Genomic DNA, 25812 nt, shown 5'->3' on the forward strand with positions numbered 1-25812 from the left:
GTTGAAAAAAATGAAACAAGCAAATAAAAACTATAATTGATATGCAAGTTGTATAGGTCTGTGGCCTTGGTTATTAGTAAAGCCTAAGAACACAGAGCATGAACTATTGAGGGTCCTGAACCACGGTATTCAACATTTGTCGGCTAGAGTTTATTTCTTAAAGATGGGCAAAATGCCATGCACAGTGTGTTAGAATGTCCTACAGGAATGTACAGGAGCCCTGGTGGTATAGTTGGAAGTTACATGTTGGGCTGCTAACCACAAGGCCGGCAGTTCAAAACCACCAGCCTTTCCGTGAAATAAAGATGAAGCTTTCCATGCTAGTAAAGATTTACAGTCTTGGAAACTCATAGGGGCATTTCTGCTATGAGTCAAAATCGACTTGATGGCATTGAGTCTGAGAGGAATGTGCATATGTATTGAAGCAATTTTGTTAATGGAATCAACTTGCTTCCTTAACTAAGATTTTGTACTTAATAACCTATTACTTAATACACAACAATTGTGGTCACCTCCCACTGACTTCTCAGGCCCACTCACCCTGTGCTTTCCTACTTTCCATTCTGAGTCTCTGGACATTGACACTAACATGTACTGCACCGTGGAGAAGACGGATTTTGAACTATGCTGTAAAAAAATAAAATGGGGCACAAGCATCTTTATATTTCTAAAGCTAGGCTTAAATATAATCACTGTCTGATAATGAATGTCACTGCTGAATGACATTGTAGGTCCTCTAGTTTCAAGCAGTCTGGAAAACTATTTGTACTGCCTTTTGATTAAAGAGTAGGCAAAATAATGGATGACTTAATAAATTAACCGGGGTTCACAGCATCACCTTAACTGATGTCAAAATCTGCTTCCAGAGCAATCGGATTTGCTTTCCTAAACAGGTATTCCTATATTGTAAACTGATGGTGTTCAAAAGTAATACTCAATAAATAGTAATTACTATAATCAACAAAGGTTATCAGAATTATCAATTGTGGGATATAAAAAGACTGTTCCCCCCCAGCTTGTCTCCCCCAAATCTGTTAGACCTAGGACACTGCTTGCAACTAATGGTAAATGATTGTCAAGTTATCTCCCTGAAGACTCCAGCCATCCAGAGCAAGCAGACACCATTGTTTCTCCCACAATAGGTGGGGCTCACTCCCTGCTGTTAGGGACAGTGGATTGCTTCCCCTGAAAATTTAGACTAAATCAAGTCTCCAGCTCAAGGCCAATCAAGGTTAGGCCGCCATCATGAATCTATGATCTGCCCATCTTGTCACATGTATACCTTTGTCACATGTAGTACAATCCCTTCCTGTGACGTATGTCTTTGCCTGTAATTAGGGGGCTTACACATCCCCAAAAGATATATAAGCCTTGGTTAGCAATAAATCGCTCTCTCTCTCGTCTGCCCTCTCATCTCCCATCTCCACATGTACCACCAAGAGAAGCTGAGGTAAGCATGCTACCATGAAAGGTGTCTGACTTATTTTACTCTGTCTCTTAGCTCTCTTATCCTCTATGACTTACACACACACACACACACACACACACACACACACACACACACACACACCCCTTACAATTGCACTTACTGAACCCATGATAGTGTGAGGGGCTGGCCTCCCTCCCTCACAGTTCAATGATCTCCTCCAAAGACAGAAGAGAATGAATGTCTTTACTGACTGTGAGGCCGATTACCTATCAATACTGATCATCCTATCAATACTGATCATCCTGTAGCTTGACTAACTTATCTTAATTTGTGGTTAGAATAAAATGGTAGCATTACGGCTGTTCCAATACTCAAAAGAGGTAAATATACACAAAAAAGCCCAAGACTGTATCTAGACTTTTAAAATAAATGCATGTAAAATAAATCAATGCTAATTTCTTGTAAGAAACAACTCACGGTTAGCTTCAATATAACAGTCACTTTCACTACTTCAAAGCATCAAATGTATATTTTTGAAGTTTCTTTAACCTCTACATTTCCATTAAGTGTTTCAAGACATCACTTTTCTTCCTCATATAAGGTGATTATTGATTGGGTTATGCCAAATCTGACCTTGTGAACAACCCTGCATTTGAAGGACACTGTAAATTCTTGAGCATTTTTATGGAAAGGTAGGCCAAGGAAGAGGAAAAATCATTTAGCTTTGGTCTTTAAAGCTCTGAGTGCTTACAATTTAAATGTAGAGATGAGTAAAACGCAAGTTGAACAGTAAGTACAAGTTCAGCTTCTACGGCCAAACTGTCAAAGGAGGCATGCTACTTCTTTACTTCATGAGATCGAACAAAGCTCATCTTTCAGGCTAGAGTTTACATGTGACTCCAAATTAAGTGAGAGTGGGTGACGTTTGCCTTGAGTGACCAGGTATTACCTGTCCTGCAGACGTAGATTTACTCAGGGGCTAATTTCATGTTCCAGGTCATTCCTATAACTACCATCCTTTTCCAAACTTCCCTGCTGCAGACAGGTGCCCAAAATACCCTTGTTCATTTAATAATGAATGCTAAGAGATTAATATTAATCGTTGGTCCCAGGTAATATATCAATATTTTAACGACAACTTTTATTTATAGATTACTTATCCACCCACCCTCTGCAAAAGAAATGAAGAATCCTAAAACAGGAAAAAAAATTGACACAAAAACAATTCAAAGGCTGAAAGAAACTAAAATTAATTAATTTAGGTAGATACGAAGTACAATGTATTTTTAAAATTCTTAGATCAGTGTTATACCAAATAAACACATAAAGTTAGCTTTGAGGTTGCTGGTGCTAAAGCAACCAAGGAAACTGCTCTACTAAACACAGCGTTTACTTTTAGAAATTGTGTGACCTTAGAAAAGTCATAGAAGTTCAAGACGTTCAAGGTAAAACCAAATTAAAAGATAATGGAATTTTGCTACAAATATTTGGTCTCAACACTCTAACACTCCCTCCCCTCCCCCCATACCTTGTATAATGTCTCATGTACCGATTGGGTCTACCTATTAATAAAATGGGTTTATTGGTTATCATCATCTTTATTATATCCCTAGACTTTGGAAAAACTAGCTATGGGGATAATAAAAGTATAATATTCATGATAGCAATACGTTTTTAAAAGCAGACATGTGCCGCAAATAATTATTTCTAAAATCAGGCATCTGTACAAACTTTAAATTACAAAAAGGAAACTAATATTATACAGTCAGGAGCACAAACTTTAAATACAAGAGGGTGCTCTACAGATAAGGAAAGTAATATTAGGAGCGATTAAGTAGCTACTTAATGAGTTATCTGCCTGATCTCTTAATTAAGGGAGAGAAAAAGATAAGCTATAGTTGATGTCTAAGGCTTTAGAAATAACATAAATTGAAATTGGGAGACTTTACAGCACCTGGGAGTGTGAGGCAAACAGGTCCCCTCTTACTGAGTGGCCAGTTGGTTTGAACTGAGAACCTTTCAGTTATCAGCCCAGTGCTTCACCACTATGCCACCTGGCCTGCAGAAATGTGGGCAGGGGATCAAAACTTGGAGGGCTATCATGAAAGGAAACTCCCCTTCAGGAAGAAAGTCAACTTTGTGAAGTACACAGTTGCTTAGCTATCCCTCCTGTTTACTTGTTCACAATGGGAAGGAGAAGACAAACCCAGGATCAGGGTAGCTTTGAGCTATTCAGAGCCAGAAAGACTCTGAGACTCCTGACGGAGCTTCCCTTGACTGGCTAGTCACTGGGATGCATTCATTCATTTACTCCAAAGATTCGCTTTGGGTTCCTGCATGCCTCCTGGCTACAGCGCTTCCCCCTGCACTGTTCCTTCCGTGAGCAAGTGGTCGGAAGGGTGTTGAGCTTTGGAGCCCTCTGCTGAGGTGCCAGGGGCTCCAGGAAGCAGTCATGGAATGGTACCACAATTAGTGGGAAAGTAGATGCAGAATTGGTTAGAAACGAGATTAACAAAAACAACAGAATGGAGTGGTAGTGTAAAGAGAGATGGGGGTGGGGGGGGAGATTAATCCGTGGAGAAAATTTGATAACTAAAACAACTTAAGTCTGGTAGGAGGTGTGTTAATGGTTTGGATGAGTTGCTTTTGCGTGTGCACGCATAGATGTGGTTTATGTCTAGCTTGAAAGTAAGTACAAGAACAAATGCCCAAATTCTCAAGAGTCATGGCAGGTCTCAAGAACTAAGCCTCAGATCTCAAGAAAACGAGTCAGGGAACTTGAGGTTACTGCTATGGGACATTCCATCTGTCCTTGAGTTGCTGTGTAGCCCAAAGCAGTGCAGTGCCACAACTCCTAAGCTGGCTGTGACAGAGAGGGAATACGCCAACTATCGCCTGGGGGTTAACAGGCTGTCAAACTCTCTGTAAGGCTGCTAATGTTCCACCCTTGTAAGTGAGCGTTTGCTTGCTTTGCAAGACTACTGAAAATGTGGGAAGAGTGAATGGTTTTTGAGAAGTAAACTGTCTCTGTTTTCGACATTCACTCTACTGTGCTCTAGTACTAGTGGGACTTAATTCAGCTGTAAACCCCAGGCTCTGGAACCCCAAGGGCCCCAGTTAATCTGGAATGAAGAGGTATGGACTGAAGCATCCTGTTGTTGGAATGCCTCCCCCCCCCCACCTGTTGTCAACCTCAGTGTGCTTCATTCAAATAAAAGGAAATACGTTGTCTGATGAAGCTTAGATAAGATTTAATGTGTGGAACTAAAAACCTAAAGACAAGAAGTTCGCGTGTACATCAGTGTCAAACATTTCTCGTTAATATTTTTCATATATTGTTACCACAAAGGTGATAGCCAAGAACGGAGTTGTTTTTGGTTTTTATTGTGAACTTAAATAGTGGCGAAAGAACTCAAAGTAGGACAGGTCGTTACATACCCATGTTTTCCTTTGATAAGGCATCATCTGAACAAACATTTTCAAAGGAACCTTTTAAATTAGCTTTCCTAGAAAAAGAATTTAACAGATTTAGTTTCCAACGATCAATCATATATATTTAAAAACAATCCATGTATATTCATTGGTAATTGTAGGTTTTGAACACATATTTCCTGTTCTTGAGATACTCTGGAGATGGGGGTGCTTCCTACAGTAAGGAAGGCAGCACAATTCAATGCAAAAAACAAACAAACAAAAAAAGCCAGAGGCCCACTACAGATTGGAGGGCCCACGATGAGGAAAGCATGATGTAGCTACTAAAATCATGTTACATGAGATCCATACCCTTCTCCCAAAACCCCGACTCTGAGTTTTACTCTCATCCTATCGATAAAGAAACTGGAAGTCAAAGAAATTGAGGCATTTGCCAATACAGAAAAAAAAAAAAAAGGCTGTGTTTTTAGTTCTGTCAGACTGCAAATCCATGCTTTTCCCACAATGTCACACTGCTGATGTAACCAGAAAATGTCTATTGAACTCATTTGCTCTAACTATAACAGCTTTTAAAAGCGACTTCCTAAGTTACAATTTGTTTTACCTGCTAAATAGAGATAATAATTATATGCCTCCAACCTATTGGGGGGTGGGGGAGGTAACAATGAAGTGTTCCTGAGATAACACAGTAAAAGTTATTTTAGAAAATTTATTCACTTTCTGAAAATGACAAAGAAGAAGGAATACTAGTCATGCAAGACTTTGTTTTTCACTAAGACTCTTTTTTAACACAGTACTGATTATCAGTCATTGAAAAAACAAGTGAGTAAATCAACTGTATGGTTGGTTCAATGACAAACACTAAGACTTGTTCTCAGTGGTATATTAGTTCATCATAAAGGCCTATGTCTGACTTGTATTACCAACTTTAAATTAAAAATGTGCTTCTCATCTGGCAGCTCTAAAAATAATTATCATTGGAAGTTCTGATTTAACAGATTTCTATAAGTATAAAACTTTCTTCATACTTTTAAAGCTTATTTTAATTTTTAAAGAAAATTGTATTTGTAATATTTCCTTAAACAAACAAAAGAATTTGGGAAATGTCTTATAATAATTAAATTATAAGAGGTTAAGTCAAAAAGTATTTCTACTAGAATTCCATTGGTGGCTTATTCCAAATAAAACATGTTTAAAAACATCTCTGCCATGAGCAGGTAGCTGCAGACAAAATCTCTCAGCAATACACTTGTCTTAATCTTTTTAAGGTGCCTTCTAAAACACAGTCCAATCAAAAGCGTGGCACTAGGAGGATTTTTTCTGGACAATGAAACTCAAAGTAGAGAGGTCAGCTCTGAAGGTCAACTATAAGAGTGGAGTCTCAAATAAAAGCCCTTCCAAAAAGGTCATTTTCATAGTTTTGTTTTGACATCCCCCACCTGAAAAACACAGAACCATCATGAGGGCTTATTATGAAGTCTTTCAAAAGTTGAAAACTGGATTTGTTAAAAATAATAATAACAAATAAAAGACCAGGAAAGTAATGCCAAGGAATTTTTTAAACCATGACAATGCACTGCTCTTTCCCACAGGTTAGCTAAGAGAATTTCATTGGGAACCCTTGCCCCATGCACCCTACAGCCCTGACCATGCCTCTTCAGAGTTTTCCTTGTTCCTCAAACTCAAAGAACATGGAAATGGAACACAATTTGAGTTAAGAGTGCTAAAACTGCTGAGCACAGAATCCTTCAAAGGAAATGTTAGAGAGATGGAAACGTTGCCTTCAGACGTGTACAGACAGAGATGGAGGGTGTTTTAAGAAGCAATGGCTTCATATTTTTGCTTAATAGGGGTTTCTGTTATTTTGTCCACCACTTGTCCATCAGTTTGGCGAACGGTGGTGCCTTGTGTGTTGCTGTGATGCTAGCAGCTACGTCACTGGTATTTCGAATACCAGCAGGGTCATCCAGAGTGAACAGGTTTCATTGATGTTTCCAGACTAAAGCAGACAATGAAGAATGACTGGGTTCCCCACTTTGGAGGAAGAAGCTGCTTAGAACCTTATGTAAAGCATTGCAAATGCTGAAAACCTAAAGGAAGGAAGCAGAACATGTCTGAGGCCCTGCTGCTAGACAGGCCGCTCAGATTCAAGATCACTTGAAATGTGACTAAAAAGCAGATGGTTTTCTTAGAGGGGACTTGAACATTGTGACGTGAGTTGTAAAGCTAAAATTTGTGGGAGTGGAGCCTTTGGACTCTTCATTTCCTGATGGTCCAGGAGTCAAGGGAAAGAGAAACAGCTGCAAAAATCGTCTAATGATTGGAATTTGGAATGTGAGAAATAGGAATTTAGCAAAACGGTAAGAGGTCAAAAATAAAATGGAACACACGAAGCTCTGTATCCTAGGCATCAGTGAGCTGAAGTGGAGTGGCGTTGGCCATTCTGAATCAGAAATTCATATGGTTTATGGTACCAGGAATAACAAAATCAAGAGGATTGTCAGACAGGATCTTGCTAAATCCATCATGAAGTGCCACGCTATGATCAGATTATAGCTATCCGCCCTGGAGGAAATCTAATCAATACAAATATTATTTAATTTTATGCACCAGTCACCAAAACCAGTTGTGAGGAAACTGAAGAATTTTATCAACGACTTCCACCGTAAATTGTTTAAACATACAACATGCATATGCATTAATAGATATTGACAATTGGGATGCAAAAGTTGGCAACAAAGAGGAAGGAATCCTAGTTGAAAAACATGAACTTGGTGATATAATTTCGCAAAACCAACAACTTGTGCATAGAAAATACCTTTTTCCAACAACACAAAAGGTGACTACACACATAGACTTCCCCAGATGGAATACACAGAAATCAAATTAGCTACATCTGTGAGAAGACACATGAAGTTCAATATCATCAGCTAAAACCAGATGAGGGGCTGACTGTAGAACAGACCATCAATTGCTCATATGCAAGTTTATGATGAAGCTGAAGAAAATGAAAACAGTCCACAGGAGCCAAACTGTGATTTTGATTTTATCCCACCTGAATTCTGAGAGCATCTCAAGAACAAATTTAATGCAATGAACTCTAAAGGCCCTCATTCATGAAGAAAGCGAAGGTCATTAAAATGACAGAAAAGAAAAAGATCAAAGTGGATATCAGCAGAGACTCAAACTTGCTATTAATCAGAGGAGCTAAAACAAATGGAAGAAAGAATGAAATAAAGAAATCGAACAGAAAATTTCAAAGAACAGATCAAGAAGACAAAGACAAATATAAAGAAATTGCAAGGATCTAGATTTAGAAAAACAAAAGGTAAGAATGTGCTCAGCATATGAAACTGAAAGAGCTCAAGAAAAAAATTAAAGTCTTGAGTTTCAATTTTGAAATATTCTATGAGCAAAATATTGACTGATAAAGGAAGCAGCAGAAGAAGATGGAGAGAATACACAGAGTCACGGTACCAAGAAGAACTAGTTGACAGTCCACCACTCCAGGAGGTAGCACATGACCAAGAACCAATGGTGCTGAAGGAAGATCAAACTACATTAAATACATTAGCCAAAAGCAAAGCTCCAAGAATTAAAAAATACTCATTGAAATGTTTCAGCAAGCTGAGGAAGCACTGGAAGCACTCATTCATCTATGCCAGGAAGTTTGGAGGACAGCTACCTGGCCAACTGACTGGAAAAGATCCATATTGTACCCATTCCAAAGAAAGGTGATCCAACAGAATGCTCAAACTATACAGTGATTTTGCACACAAGTAAAATTTTGTTTAAGATCATCCAACAATGATTGAAGCAGTGCATTGCCTGGGAACTGCCAAAAATTCAGACCAGACTCAGAAGAGAACATGAAACAAGGGATATTATTGCTGTTGTCAGATGGATCTTGGCTTAAAGCAGAGAATACCAGAAAGATGTTTACTTATGTTTCATTGACTATGCCAAGCATTCGACTCTGAAGATCATAATAAAGTGTGGATGACCTTGAGAAGAATGGGAATTCTGGACCACTTCATTGTGCTATGAGGAACTTGTACCTGGATCAACAGGCAGTTGTGTGAACATAACAAAGGAAAACTGGATTGCTTAAAATCAGGAAAGGTATGTGTCAGGGTTGTATTCTTTCACCATATTGTTCAATCTATATGCTGAGAAAACCATCAAAGAAGCTGAATTATATGAAGAATAGTGTGGCATCATGATTGGAGGAAGTATTCTTAACAACCTGCAATCTGTATATGGCACAGACTTATTTGCTGAAAGTGAGGAAGATTTGAAGCACTTACTGATGAAAATCAAAGATTGCAGCCTTCAGTATAAATTATAACTCAATGTGAAGAACACCCAAATCCTCACAACTGGATCAATAGGGAACATCATTATAAATGGAGGAAGCGTTGAAGTTATCAAGGATTTTGTCTTACTTGGATCCACAATAATGCTCATGGAAGCAGCAGTCAAGAGATCAGATGATGTATCACACTAGGTAAATCTACTGCACACAGTTTCTTTAATATAATGAAGACCAAGTATGTTTCTTTGAAGACTAAGGACTACCTGAGCCAAACATCATTTAATAAGCATGGGAAAATTTGACATTGAATCAGGAGGACTGTAGAAGAATCAATGCACTGGAATTATGGTGCTGGAGAAGAATATTGAAAGTCCCATGGACTACTAAAAAGACAAACCAATCTGTATTGGAAGAAGTAAGGTCAGAGGGCTCCTTGGAGGTAAGGATGGCAAGACTTGTTTTACATACTTTGGAAATATTGTCAGGAGAAACCAGTCCCTGGAGAGGGACCCAGGCTTGGTAAAGTGGAGGGGTGGTGATCAAAGGAAACCCTTAAACCAGAGGGACGGACACAGTGACTGCGGAAGGCTCAGGCACAGGAACAATGGCGATGACGGCACAGGACCGGGCACTGCTTTGTTCTGGTGTACACAGGGTAGCTATAGGTCGGAGCAATATTTTTGGACATTCTTGAGTGTGTGTGCATGTGTGTGTGTGTATCTAAAAGGACTCCAAAAAAGTTCATGGAAATTTTTCATTATTTTATTTCTACTTTTCCATGGCTTTTGGAGCCCCTTGTTTTATATATATATATAAAATATATATATAAAACAAGGGGCTCCAAAAGCCTTTATATATATATATATATAGATAGATAGATAGATAGATAGATATAGATAGATAGAGAGAGAGAGAGAGAGAGAGAGAGAGAGAGAGAGAGAGAGAGACAGAGAGAGAGAGAGAGAGAGAGAGAGACAGAGACAGAGAGAGAGAGAGAGAGAGAGAGAGAGAGAGAGAGAGAGAGAGAGAGAGAGAGAGAGAAGGAAGGGAGAAATTCATTGGATCATAATGTTTAAAAACTTTAAAGAGTATACCTTTTCCTTTTTCTAAATTTAGGCTTTTTCTTTTCAACGTTAGTTTTGGAACCTTGCATCTGTAAAACAACAACAACAAAAAAACTGAGTTAAGTCACCTAATCACTAGATCAACTCAGTACAACATGGTCCTATATGATCCAGCTTAGCACAAAAGGAAATTCTGACTCATAACCCAAAATATCGTGTATAACTTGCATCATACACCGTAGTATTGCAATTGAATGGATTTGCTCAGCTTCGGGAAAATAGCAGAATGATCTCTTATCTCCAACCTCTACTCACTTTCAAAAACATAAAAATACAAAATAAAGCAAAATTTAAGTTTTAATACACACCATATCTGTAAAGGAGGAAAATAAAACACTCATATGCTAGAAGTATGTGAAATTAATAGTTATAGGTGGACACAGACATGATGAGGCTCAGAAGGAATTTATAGATAGAATGAAAAGTCTTGGAACTATAATTTTAATGTCTAAGAAATGGCAAATGACTTATTTTGGGGTCCATACTAGTTAGAAAGATATGTTGAAAATGTTCTCTAAAGCATTGGGCCTTAAAAGACTTTATGCATGAAAAGATAATTGGAAAAATTCAACTTACTAAGACAGAAAAGCAAAAGGTAATATGTATCTATCTAGGGAATTGGACAAAAGAGAAAGCAGTAATTCTTTAAAAATGAAAACTTCAGGGCTATACCATGAAAATAAGAAATTAAAATTTATGCTTCTTGAGCATTCCAAAATTCCCAAATCAAATGAATAGCAAAAAAGAGTTATCCAAGATCTCTAAGATCACCAAATTTAGAAGTAAACACAAAAGACACATTAATATATAGACATGTACAGAATTTCTAACACCATTAGTTCAGAAATGTTACACAAATTTTCAGGAAAATTAATTTTGTGTATATATATATGTATATATATATATATATATACAGGCAAAATAAATTTATCATGAAATTTTAAATATAGTCATCTTCTAAAAACAAGCCCCAAACCAAACTCACTGCCACAAAGTTGATCCCGACTCACTTTCCTTTAGGAAAATAGGGTAGAACTGTTCCTGTGAGTGTAACTCTTTAATAGAGTAGGAAGCGTCCTCTTTCTTCTGAAGGACTGTAGTGTTCGTTAGACTGACATGGGATGTCAGGAAAGTGATTATCCTTAGGGCAGGGAGCAGGAGTAGAAGACAACATAAGGACATTCCTGTGGCTCTGGAATTTGTTTCTTTAGCTGATGCCAGGAACTTAAGTGGAGAGCAAATGTTTGGAGAATGATGAGGGCAACAAATGTACAAATGTGCTTTATACAATTTATGTATGTATTGTGATAAGAGTTGTATGAGCCCCCAATAATATGATTTTTTTAAAGTGTTTACTTTGTAAAAATTCTCCCACCTCTACTTATGATTTAAACTTTTCTAGATATTTATATAACACTAATTAAATGCTAAAATTAATATCTTTAATGTTGTTAAAAACAGAAACTATAATGAACAAGGTACAATCTCTACAACATGTGTGACAAATAAAAAATAGAAAAAGATTCCAAAAGAGGAAAATAAAATCAGCAAAATTAAAATTCAGTAAATGGTTACTAACACTAGTAAGCTGCCAATAACGTGAAGGAAGAAATCACAAATTTATTAACATCAAATGAAAATGGAAGCTCAGCATACCACAGCATATGAACTATAGACAAAAAACTACCTTTTTTACTACTTCACGTAAAACATACAGCCTTCAGTATGGAGTACAATTCAATGTAAAGAAAACGAAAATCTAGGACACAAGTCCAGCCTGAGTAAATTCAAACACATAGATATTATCCAGACATCTTCCTCAGATCACCATGTCATAAAGCTGGAGATTAATAAGAGGATGTCCAGAAAAGCAAGGGCAACCAATTGGAGGATGAACAACGATCTCCTGCGACATGAATGGGTACAGGCCCAGATTAGAGAGGATAGTAGGAAGTTTCTACTAAGTAATGAGAATGAGAATACAATATATAAAAACTTATGGGATACCGTGAAGGCAGTTCTCAGAGGTAGCTTGATATCATTAAATGCATGTACAAAAAAAGAAGAGAGGCTTATGACAGATACGTTAACACACAACCTCCAACACTAGAATAGAGTCAGCAGAACAAGGCCTCCAATAGCAAGAGAAAAGAAATAATAAAGCTCAGGGTGGAGTTAAACCAGTGGGAAGATAAGAGAACAATGCAAAAGATAAATGCAACTAAAAGCTGGTTCTATGAAAGGATAAGCAGAATTGACAGACTGCTCACAAGACAAGTCAAAGAACAGAAGGAAGAAACATTAAAAGCCAGGCTAAGATATGAAACAGGGGAGATCACAACAGACTCCAATGAGCATAAAAGGATAGTTTTAATGAATTCAACAATGTGGAAAATATGAACAAATACCTGGAAAAACAAGCTCTCCCTAGATTATCCCAGATTGAGGTCAAGAACCTCAATAGACTCATAGCGAAAGAAGAAAAAGCTACTATGGTTCTTAAGAAACTATCAATAAAACAAGCTCCCGGGCCAGATGGCTTCACAAGAAAATTCTACCAACTATTCAGGGAAGGCTGAAACCTAACCTCCGCAAATTATTCCAGAGCAGAGAAAAGAATGGAAAACTTCCAAACTCATTCTATGAAGCCAGTATAACTTTGTTAAACAAACAGGGAAAGGATCCCACAGGAATAGAGAACTATAGACTGATATCTCTACTGATCATAAATGCAGAAAACCTTAACAAAATATTGGCCAATAGAATACAAAAATATATAAAACATATCATCCATCATGATCAGGTAGGATTCATCCCAGGAATTCAGGGATGGCTTAACATCTGAAAATCTATCAATATTATACACCACAATGAGAAGAAAAAGTGTAAGAATCACATTATATATCAAGAGATGCAGAAAAAGCATTTCACAACATCCAACACCCATTCCTAATTAAGACACACAAAAAGATAGGAATGGAAGGAAAATTCCTCAAGTTAATACAAGCTATCTATGAAGAGCCAACAGTAAACATCATAGTCAATGGAGAAAAGACTAAAGCAATCCACCTGAAAAAAGGGACCAGAGAAGGATTACCCTTGTCCCCATTTCTATACAATATCATACTGGAGGTTCTAGCTAACAACAGAAGACAGTGGAAGGACATTAAATGTATCCAACTGGGAGCAGATGTATCCATCTGCTATTTGCAGATGACATGAGTCTATACATTGAAAATGCCTAAAGCTCCACAACAGGAATGCTAGCAGCAATAGAGGAATATGGAAGAGGGGCAGGACACAAGACTAACAAACAGAAGTCTATTATTTTGCTGTATACATCAGACAGGAGGAAGAGGAGATCAAGAAGACAATACCCATCACAACAGCTAAGAACAAATTGAAATATCTAGGGATATATTTACCCTAAAACCCAAAAGATTTATACAAGGAAAATTTCAGGACACTACTACAGAAGACTAAAAGCACCCTCCACAAATGGAAGAATATCCCATGCTCGTGGATCATAATTTGTTTATTTCTTATGTTATCTATCTATCTATCTATCTATCTATCTATCTATCTATCTATCTATCTATCTATCTATCTATGTGGTTTTTTGCCTGGTAGGGTGACCCAGACCTTCATTCCTGAGGGATCTGGGTCATTATAAGTCCTATCAGGATTGGGTTGCTGTACTTTACCATTTACTTTAATCACAGGACATGGTAGCACTAAGAGCTGGCCTCTGGGATCTCCTGGATTCCAGACATATTCTTCTTTATCTCCATTATGTAGCACCAGTCCAATTTCTCCTTGGTAGTCAGGATCAATTACAACACTCAGTACACTGACACCCTTCCTGACCTGTTGATTCAAAGTCATGAGAAGCCCAGAGTGGCCAGGGAGCATTCTCAGCTGCCAGTTCAGTGAAATCCATGCTGTGTTTCCCAGTAGGAGAGTTCCTTCCTTCGGGATCAGGACCTCCAGGCTTGAGGAGCAAAGGGTTTCTGGGACAGAAAGCAAAAATGATGCAAGTGGATCACTAGGAGTAATAGTGAGTGGTGCCACTCCAGCTTCTACCCCTTGGTTCCTGGACCCATGAATTCTGGCTATTGGAGACACAGCACCATATATTGGCCACTGGTTTAGAGCGTATACAGCCTCCTGGAGAACATTGCCCCAGCCCTGCAAGTTGTTGCCACCTAGTTGGCACCTTAATTGTGTCTTTAGGAGCCCATTCTATTGTTCTATCAAGTCAGCAGCTTCGGGATGATGAGGAACACGATGTGATCAGTGGATTGCACAGGTGTGGGCCCATTGCAGCACTGCATTTTCTGTGAAGTGAGTTTCTTGATCTGAAGCAATGCTATGTGGGATGTCATGCTAGTGGATAAGGCATTCTGTAAGTCCACGAAAGGTAGTTTTGACAGAAGCATTTGTGTGCAGGGGGGGCAAGTCCATATCCAGAGTAGGTGTCTATTCAAGTAAAAAAAGACTGCCCCCTCCATGATGGAAGTGGTCCTATTTAATCAACCTGCCACCAAGTTGCTGGTTGATCTCCCCAGGGAATGGTCCCATATCTTAGACTTAATGTTGGTTTCTGCTGGTGGCAAAACTCAATATAGTACTTTATTCAAACTTTACTCAATATAGTAAAGATGCCATTTTTACCCAAGGAACTCTAATTAAGTTTAATGTTATCTTGATTATAATATACCTGACCTTAACACCTATTATACAGCCACAGAGGTCAAAACAGCATGGTAATGGAATGATAACAGATACTCAGATCAATGGAAAAGAACAGAAAACCCAGAAATAAAACCATCAGCATATAGACAACTGATCTATGACAAGGGCCCAAGAAGCATCAAGTGGGAGGTGCCCTCTTCAATAAGTGGTGATGGAAACAATGGATATCCACCTATAAAAAAAAACGAAACAAGAACAAACTCAAGGTGGATCACAGACCTAGAAGTAACACCCCGAGCTATCAGGACCATCAACAAAGGAATTGGGACAACCCTAAGAACCTTGGTTCATGGAATGCATAGGTTAACTGTAATAGGGAAGAATACACACACAGGTGAACTTGAAATTGACAAGTGGCATATACTAAGGATAAAACACCTGTGTGCATTGAAAGACTTCATCAAGAGGGTAGCAAGAGAACCTACAGACTGGGAGAGGATTTTTAGCAATGACACAACAGACAAAGGGCTTATTAACCAAAATCTACAATATCCTCTTAGTTTGCACGAAGAGGAAAACAGTTAACTCCCTGAAGAATTGGTCAGAAGACCTCAACAGACCTTGAGGAGACACAAATAACCAATAAACATATGAGAAAATCCTCTGGATCATTAGCCATCAGAGAAATATAAATTAGAACAGTCATGAGATACCATCTAATAATCTTGAATATAGCCCAAATCAGAAAATCAGAGAGCAACAAATGTTGTAGGGGATGTGTGTGGCAAGATAGGAATTATCCTTCCCTTCTGGTGGTCTTGTAGATATGTACAGCCTCTATGGAAAGCGTAAATCAAATGGAAATTGAGTTATCTTATGACTCAGCTATCCCTTTACTGGGCATATACCCAGAAGAGGTGAGAAATGAACCAAGACTAGTCATGTACGCTCCAATGTTTATTGCAGTGCAATTCACAATCGCAAAGAATTGGAAACAACCTAAAGTTCCATTGATAGATGAGTGTATCAGTAAACTCTAGCACATACACAAAATGGAGTACTACGCATCACTAAAAAGCACTGATGATTGCATGAGGCACGTCATCTCATGGGAAGAGTTGGAGGAAACTATGCTAAGCAAAGTTAGCCAATCACAAAAGGACAAGTACAACATGAGTGCACTGAGGTAAGTGTAATCAGCACAATAAGTATAGAAGAAAAGCCATTTATCTCACACTATATGGGTTGAAATATAGGCAGTTGGTTGGAGGTCATACCAAACACAAGAAGGTACACACTATTCTAACATAGAAGGGAAAAGGGGGAAATGATGGCATGCAAGGAGCAGGATACTAACCCACTCAGGGGGACAATACTGTTTATTTCTCCACAGAATTGGGAGTGTGCATGAAGACCCCACCACGGTGCAGCAAACCCTGAGAGCAATGTAACCACATGGAAAAATGCATGAAAAGAAAAGGCTACAGGGCCGGCCCCTAACAGCCAAACTGACTCCCTCCATAGAAGTGTGTGCTACAGAGAACAACACGAAACCTACAGTTTGGGGAGAGGGGCCATGGCCACATGAAAACAAACCAATCCTGGGGAACAACATCCCAGCACAGAGCTGCAAAGGCGCAGAGAGGACTGTTGCTGACAACAGCTAATGGCATGTTGTCCTCTCAGTGGAGCATACTGTAACAGAGTACAATACTGGGGACACACGAGGGGAGTTAGTTCAGTCTGAACCCCCCCACGGTGGGGTGAACCAAGAAGGGAGCACAATAGATCAGCAAAGGGAGCAAAGGAAAGCCACAAAGCCCCTAAAGAGTCCCCAAAACAGACCTCAAGCTAGGAGGGGCAGCGGGCAGCTTCCGGAATTCCCCCAGGACCAAGGGGGAGACAGTCATAAAGGTCAGCAGACCTGGAATTATGTATGTTGTTGTTTTGTTTATCGTTTTTGTTTTTCTCTTTCAATCTTTTGTTTTCTTCCTTTTTTCTTTTTGTTGCCTGTTCTTGTTTGGTTGCCTACTTATATAAGATAGGCGTGGGAAGCAAGTTTGAAGAGAAAGCAACTGGATCCACAGTCCTAGAGGAGAAGGTGGGGGGAAGGGAGCGTTGAGCAAGCAATGCCATAGACAGTGAACACCTAGGGAATTAAAATGAACAATAAGGAGGGTGTAGAGATCCTGGGAACAACAGCAATCTAGCTGAAAGGAATTACCAAGAGGCGGAAGTAGGGTGAGCATGATGGTAGGGCAGGAGGAAAGTAAAAGGAAACAGAGGAACAATCTAGGAAGCAAATATATGAATTGAGGTATAAGTGTGTACATATGTAAAAACATTTATTCATAAAATAGTGCTATGGGCCCATGTATATATATTTATATTGCAATTCACTGAGGTTGTGAACGGACTTCAGGCTTCTGCTTCTGCTTTCCCTTGACACAAGAACTCTTTGTCCTAACATCCTGGCATTCTGTGATGCTCACCTTCCCAGCACAATCGCTGAAGATAAAATAGTACATAAGCATATGTGGTGAAGAAAGTGGATGGTGCCTGGCTATCAAATGAGATAGCATCTAGGGTCTTAAAGGCTTGAAGTTAAACAAGCGGACATCTAGCAGAGAAGCTACATGGAAGCTTCCACATGGAAGAATCACATCAGCCTCTGTGATCATGAGGTGTGGCCAGGACCAGGTAACAGGCATCAGAAGACACAAAAGAAACAAGTAAAACAAAAGCCATATTGTTGAGAATGAGGGGGTCGGAGCAGAGACCCAAAGCCCATCTGTAGCCAGTCGAATATCCCCTCACAGAGGGTTCACAGGGAAGGGATGAGTCAATCTTGGTGCAGTAAAGCACTGATGAAACATACAATATTCCTCTGGTTCCTCAAGACTTCCTCACCCCCCCCCCCCACCCACCCAATAACATGACCCCTGTGCTGCCTTTCAATGCAGGTTAGACCAGAGCATGTGCACAGGTACAGATAAGCCATAAGCGCTCATGACACACAGGATCCAGGAACAGGAATGGGAGTAGCGAAATGAGGAGGGTGGGGAAATGTGGGGAGGGGAGGGGAGGAAGGGGGAACAGATCTCAATGATTGACATATAACCCTCCTCCCCTTCCCAGGGGGATGAAAAACAGAAATTGGCAGTCCAGTTCTTTATAGGAATCAATCTCTCTCTCTCTCTCTCTCTCTCTCTCTCTCTCTCTCTCTCTCTCTCTCTCTCTCTCTCTCTCTCTCTCACACACACACACATCTCCTTTCCCCACCTCCTTTTCAGTTGGCTACCATGTGTATCCCTGGATTTGGTCTGGCCCCTGCCATACTACCTGGTCCTTACCCTTGGAATATTTGTATACAGTAGCTTTTCCCCTATGCCCCTTCTGTATTTTTTTAAAGCTTTCCTCAGCGGACTCATGATGTACTTGTCCTTTTGTGCTTGGCTTACTTTGCTTAGCATGATTTTCTCCAGTTCTTCCCATGCAGCGATGTGCTTCATACGTCCATCACTGTTTATTAGCGATGCGTAGTACTCCATTGTATGTATGTGCCACAGTTTTTTAATCCACTCGTCAGTTGATGCAAATTTAGGTTGTTTCCATCTCCTTGTAATTGTGAAATGTTCCGCAATGAACATTGGAGCACAGATGTCTGGGCTTAGTTTGTTTCGTTCCTCTTCTGGGTATGTGCCCAGTAAGGGGATTGCTGGGTTGTATGGTAACTCGATTTCCATCTGTTTTAGATATCACCAGATTGATTTCCATAGTGGCTGTACATACCTACAGGTCCACCAGCAGTGGATGAGAGTTCCTGTCTCCCCACAGTCCCTCCAATACTTGTTGCTTTCTGCTTTTTTGAATTGGGCTATCTTTGAGGGTGTTAGGTGGTATATCATAGTTGTTTAATTTGCATTTCTCTTATGGCTAAAGATTGGGAACGTTTTCTCATATGTTTGTTGACCTTTTTTCTTTTTGGAAGTTAACAGAGTATTATAGATTTTAGTAATAAGGCCTGTGTCTGATGTGTCATTACTAAAGATGTTTTCCCAGTCTGTGGACTCTCTTATTACTCTCTTGGTGAATTCTTTTGATGTGCACAGGTGTTTTATCTTCAGTATATCCCATTTGTCAATTTGTGCCTCCTCTGTGTGTCCTTCCCTATTTCTGATAGCCTGTGTATTCCCTGTGCCAACGTTCTTAAGTTGGTCCCAATTCTCTCATTGATGGCCCTAATAATTTGGGGTTTAACTTCAAGGTCTGTAATCCACCTTGAGTTTATTCTTGTGCGTGGAGTGAGATAAGGGTGAGAAGTAAACTTTTATGCTTCAAAGAACACCATCAGAATTAGAATAAGAGAAACTATTTTAAAATAATTTTAAAACCACAAGTAAGTATATCTAGGATATAGTAGAGTAAATAAAAAATATTGCTACTAGGATTCCAGGTAAGACATGCGTGTTTAAATATGTCTCTGTGATGAGTGTCTCGATGCAGACAAGTTCTCTCTGATGTACATCTGTCTTTGTCTCAGGGTACCTTCATGAAAATATAAATTTTTGTGTGTGCCATGGGGAAAAAATTATGAGGTCAGGGCTGGTATCAAACTACATACCACATCATTCAATCTTTACAGTAAATGTATAGGAATGTTTCTCCACATGAAACAATCGCTTTTAGACAAGATTGGGTATTTTTAGAAGAATCAGGAAGCCTTCAAAGATGAATGAAGAGAAGGTAATCCATTGGCTTCAATGAATAAACAAACAGTGGCTGAAGTCCAGAAAGTGGGAAGAGACCATAGATGATCGTTGGTGTTATAACCACTGAAAGATGGGATCTCATATATCTCTGCATTTTCAATTTTAACTTTGAATTTTGACCACAGACAGGTTTTAGCTGGATGGGTACCAAAAGCGTCATGCAAAGATCAAGTAGCCGAGTGAGCTGATCTTTCTTTCCGTCAGTCTTACAAGCAAGATTAAAGTTAATGAAAATAGTCTTATGGAACAAACAGTAACTAGAGAGAACTTTTGGATTTACCAATATAATCCAGAGAGCAAGGTGCTGTCACAAAGTGACTTCCAAAAAGCCACTGTGGACCAGTTAACTTCAAGACAGAGAGGTCAGCTCTGAAGGTAAAGATAAGTGCTTTTTGAGATTTCAAAGAGATAATCTTGATAGATCTTCTCGAAGGACACAGGACAATCACAAGTGCTTATAAAGAAGACCTTTTAAGAAAATTAAAAAGAGAATTAGTGAGAAAAAGGCCAGGAAGATGGCATCAGTACATGTTTCCTACCAGGACAAAGCACTTACCCATTCTTCATGGGTAGTCAGGGCTGTCCTATGAGAATTTCATTGGCAAACTTACCCCATCTGCTCAAGATCCCTGATCTCCCACCGCTAGGCTTCTTTTTGGTCCAAAGTTCAAAGAATATTGAAAAGGGAAATTATTTGAGCCCTTCAAGGATGCAAAAGCTTACATTTTGATATGATGGAAATCAAGGGGCTCAGAGTTCTTTGGGGGAAAGGTTGGTGAAATGGGAGCACTGTTTTCAAAAAGGCACAGACCTACATGAAGGATATGTGGAGAAATAATAGCTTCATATTTTGAAAGGTTTATTTAGTAAATATTTCTATGATTTTGTAGCAATCGTTTTTAATTTACCTTGGCATAAAGAGTGCTAACAACTTACTTAGAAAAGCAAGACAACTGAAAATTAGAAAATAAAAAGAACCGTAAGAAGTAGAAAATGATTTGAAAGCACAGTTTTCAAGAGCAGATACATGAATGGACTAGAAGCACATGAAGAGATGCTTAACATCCTTGGATGTGGTTGTTAGATACTGTTGAGTTGGCACTGACTTGACTCAGAGCCGCACTACGTTCAACAGACTGCAATGTTGCCTGGTTCTGCGTCTCCCTCGCGTTATGGTTACTAAACTTGAGTGTGCTGACGCGTTATGGTTACTAAGCATGAGTGTGCTGTTACAGCCACTGCGTCAATTCAGCTCATGACTAGCTATTAGAGAAATGTAATTCAATACCTCCAAAAGACACTCTTTCACATTTTAGGATTGCTAAAACAAAAAATACGGGTGAGTAGTATTAACAAGAATGCGGAGTATGTCAAATGATGCAGTCATTTTGGCAGGTCTAGCAGGACCCCAAAATGTTCATTACCATATGACCCAACAATTCTACTCCTAAGTATATAAATATGTATGTATGTAAATATTTATAGTAGCATTATTCATAATAGCATTATTAGTGATTATAATAATAGGTAAAAGTATAGAAACACACTACATGTTTACACTATGGGATATTACTTGACTGTTAAAAATAATGAAGTGCAGACAAAACTTACAAACAAATGAAACTTGAAAGCATTATGCTAAATGAGAAATGAAAAAAGTGACACAAAAGGCTATATATTATAGCATTCCCTTTATATACTGTCTCCCCTAAGCCTTGGACATTCATCATGGGATTTAGGGCCTACCTAATAAAAAAATAGTCTCATCTTGAAGTTCTTATCATAATTATGTCTACAAAAAACTTTATTCCAAATAAGATTAAATAGTGAGGTTCCAGTAAACATATATTTTTGAGATCATTGCTGAATCCATTCTAGGTGGAGCCTGGAATCTTTATAAATCCCATATCCTTCAATTCTCTCTTTTTGTTTCACATCTGATTCTACTATGCTGTCTTGCTAAATGTTGTTTAGAATTAGGTCCAATTCTGCTGTGCCAGATGAATCATTGGAGGTAAATTAGCAGTGTGGCTACTCTAGCCATCGCTGTCAGTCACCTCCACATATTGGAAAAAAAAAAGAATTAGGTCCAAAACGCAACAGAATCAGCCAACACCTGAGAGATGGTTGGAAATGCAAATGTGGTTGTCTGCCCTAACTCACTACCATTGAGTAGGTTCTGGTTCCCAGCAATCCTATAGGGCAGAGTGGAACTGCCGTTTTGAGTCTCCAAGGCTGTCAGCCCTTATGGGAACAGAAGGCCTCCCCTTTCTAGAGCAGAGTGGCTGGAGCATTTGCCCTCCTGACAAGCTTAACACATAATCCACTGCTCCCTCCACCAGGCGCCTTGCCTGTCCAGATCTATGGAACTATAAACTCCAAGAGTGCGACCCAGGAGTCTGGATTTAAGTAAGTTCTTCAGGTGAATCTTAAGCTAACGGAATTTTGTAAGGCAATCATAGGCATATAATGCTATGTATGGTTCACTGATTTTAAATGAACCAAATTAAGCATGGACTATTTTCTTGATGGACATACAGAACAAAGAGGCATATATATGGGCAGCACATGAAATTTAGGAAAAAATCTCTCTGTGTGTCATCAGAAAGTTTCAAAAAGTTCCTGGAAAAGTAAAAATTACAAGATAACAGAATTTTTCCACCAACATTTTGAAGACCTTCATATATGTTTATGTGGGTGTGTATAAATACACATACCTATGTAGGATTGCTGAATAGAATAACAAATGACAGAATTGTCTTTAAGGGAAAAGAAGCAAAAAAAATCTATCAGTTTTGTTTGTATCAAATGTATATAATCTGCATAAACTTACTTGACACTGCCCATTACCTTAAGTCACTGTTCATCTAAATGCTTATCTTTTGGGTCTTAAAAAGAACTGCATTAAATATGAGGGTATAAAATTATGGTTCAGCATTTTATGCTCATAAAAGACATAAATATGTTTTGTAAACTTTTGAAAATAATTGTCACCTAATAATCACTAAAGAGCTGCCTGCTTGGACATAATTTCCAAAAGTGAATCTGTGTGCATTGAATAATATACACAAATTCTTGTGCATTGACTAATGTACACAAATTCTTGTCAAAAATAATCACTCCAAAGGCAAAACTAATATCCTCATTTCCCTTTGGAAAAGCTCCTCAGAAAACCTGCTTGGAATAAGTATGAGCACTAGTTTCATGTAGCATTATAAATGACGGTTATTGCTTAATCTAAGCACCCAGTGTATAAAAATAATACAGCTAAGTCTCTGGGGCCCAGATAATGATTGTTTTCAACACTTCTTTGCTAGGAGGGAGGAGGTAAAAATAATAATTTTCTAAGTCTACTTTTTGTTGTAATGTTAAAATGTCCTGTATTTTAAAAATTATTTCAAAAGCAAAAACACAAAGCGAATGATTATGTAAATGTTAACCAGTTACCACAGAGAACATCTAGTCAATCTTTCATACAGCTCATCATTTCTATGAGGTTTGAACATTAGCAGAGACCAGTCTGCTATATTTTTCTCTGAATCTAAGGGCTTCCCAGAGAAAACAGTGGAGTGTGTGTTCAAGAACTGTGACAACCCTTTTGACTCATTTTAAATTTGTTCTAGTGTCTAATATTTTCTACTTTCTTTTCGACTAAGAATTTTGTTTTAGTATGTTATTGTTGTTAGTTTGTTTTGTATATTATTCTGTATATGAAATCCTGCATAGGTAAGTCTATAGGGACACTAATTGGATTAATGGTTCCTTGGGAGTATGGCAGGGGACACGGGAGGGAAATGGGAAGCTAATAAAAATGAGTGCAAATTAAGAAAATGTTTTAAAATTAAGAGTGGTGATTATTGTACAAGTCTTCTTGATCATGACTGAACTATTTAATTGTATGACATATGGATAATGTGCCCATGAAAACTGTTTTTAAAATAAATAAAATAATTAATTTTTAGTGAAGAAGTGAGTTGAGATGTAGGAGAGTTATTTCCTCTCTAAGAGAAGCTGACCTCTAGGCCACCTTAAAGAAAAAGCATGAAAACCTTTCTAGTCACATTTCCCAGCCCTAGTTGAGGGCTGTAGTAACAGAAAACTTCAAGAAGCTCTAAGATTATGTATTTCACATACAAGTTTTAAAACCTTGGACTTAGAATTTTCACAGAAGTGCTCCTTGACTCTCTGCTGTAAATGCTGTTGTGTGCCACCGAGCACCGCTCTGCGACAGAGGAGTGCTATCCCATAGGTTTTCTAGACTACAACCTTTATGGGTGCAGATCGCCCCTCTCCCTTCCTTCTGTTTAATGGCTAAGCAGGTGACCATTGCAACACAGTCTTTTCTATCAGGTATAGAAGCCTTAGTTGTTTGTTATCTTTTTTAACCTAATTGACTTCACTCATCTAAAGATTTCAAGAATACTAAAAACTCATTGAAACAAATGCCAAGGGAAGGAACCCCAAGAGAAGGAGGAATTCTGGCACAGTTGTTCATCTTGTTGAATGGGGGAAGGAAACTAGATTCTTGGAACCCAAGTAGGTTGAAAACAATTCCTATATTTGTGTAAAGTTTTGTTGTTGTTCTTATTTTCTAAAGCTACTCAGTAGTTTAACAAGAGACACGATGGGAAAAAATATGGTTTCTAGGGAAGATATTTTGGACTCTAGAGATTTCATCTAATTTCTAAAAAGCTGATTAAAGACTCTATCCAATGTTTTATTCCTTTTTTTCCCTGGACAAATAAATAAATACTGAATATTTCTTTACCCACTTTATAAATTTTGTTTCCACTAACTTGGGAATAAGGATAAGCTACCTGATTCTTTATCTCATAAATCACTGTCAAATATCCTGAGCACTTATCCTCAGCAGAGGGCATAACATAATCTCTTGTTCTTATACAGGAAGAGACTCTCCACAGCAATACCAAATAATGTTATTAAAAACATATCTAGATTCAACTATTTACATCAACTCTGTGGTGAGACAAGCATAGATTCGATGAAGGACATGGAAGTCACAGCACCCTTTATTGGTGCTTCCATGTAAGTAGAGCACACAGTTAAAACCAAACCAAACTCACTGCCATCAACTCAGTTCTGACCCATAGCAACCCTACACAACAAAGTGGAATGAGCCCTGTGAGTTTCCTAGGTGTGCATAGCCTCATCTTTCTCCTGAGAAGTGGCTGGGTAGTTCAAACTGGTGCCTTTGTGATTAGCAACTCAATGTATAATCCACTACACTGCCAGAGGTGCTGGATCCCTTCCTAGCAGATGTGGCATTTACATAATCTCCTGTCAACTTGACCAAAGGGATGGAGTCTAGCCTGTTAATCAGGTCACAGCTTGATGACCTAATTTGGAGGTAAGATGGCGTTAAATAGCTCACTGACTGCCCTTCCTTTCCTGCTGTTGAGACACTCAGAGAGCTGGAGAAGACCCGTGGAGACCCGCGCCAACACAGATGCTTCCACTGCCACGGGAGCCACAAGACCTTCTACCCCTATGATATTCCTGCATTCGGCATCATTGCATGAACTGTGTGAGTGTAAAGAGGAATTTATGGACTAGTATCGGAAATATGGGCTAATATCGGACTTAGGGACTTTGATCTGGACTGAGCTGAGATGTTTTCTCAATATATAATTGCTCTTTGATATAAAGTTCTTCCTAGTACACATGTGTGTCTATGAATTTGTTTCTCTAGTCAACCTGGACTAACACAGCAGGTATACCAAATATAAGTGTTCCATGACATAGTAAATTCTTTTTGAAAAAGTGAAGGTATTAAGTACATAAGCAAATGGTAAAGAATTAAAAAGTAATAATTTCTAAGTCTTCAAAGGAAGAAGATAGTCTGCGTGTCATCTGATAAAAATGCAAAGTTGGAAAATATGTGAACAAAAGTAAAATATTTACAAGTTTGGAATCAAAGACTTGGATTTCTGAGCATGAGAACCCCAGATGAATTTAGGACACCCCATGTGATATGTTGGCTGTGCTAAAGTATGAGGTCAAAAGTCTACTTTGAATACAAAGGAA

The 25812-nt window shown here is 38.6% G+C and overlaps 1 protein-coding gene across 2 annotated transcripts in view; it reads right to left on the minus strand.

Moving 5' to 3' along the window:
* The window catches only part of ZCWPW2 (zinc finger CW-type and PWWP domain containing 2), a 149775-nt gene that overhangs the window by 8565 nt on the left and 115398 nt on the right, over positions 1–25812 (minus strand). For both annotated transcript variants that reach the window (XM_075548940.1, XM_075548941.1), the window contains 2 exons: positions 10271–10329; positions 4868–4935 (listed from right to left, as the gene is read on the minus strand). In XM_075548940.1, the coding sequence (XP_075405055.1) occupies positions 4868–4935; positions 10271–10329 (127 nt within the window). The remainder of the gene's footprint in view (positions 1–4867; positions 4936–10270; positions 10330–25812) is intronic.

Source organism: Tenrec ecaudatus, chromosome 4 (genome assembly GCF_050624435.1).
Source record: "Tenrec ecaudatus isolate mTenEca1 chromosome 4, mTenEca1.hap1, whole genome shotgun sequence".
Taxonomy (NCBI): Eukaryota; Metazoa; Chordata; class Mammalia; order Afrosoricida; family Tenrecidae; genus Tenrec; species Tenrec ecaudatus.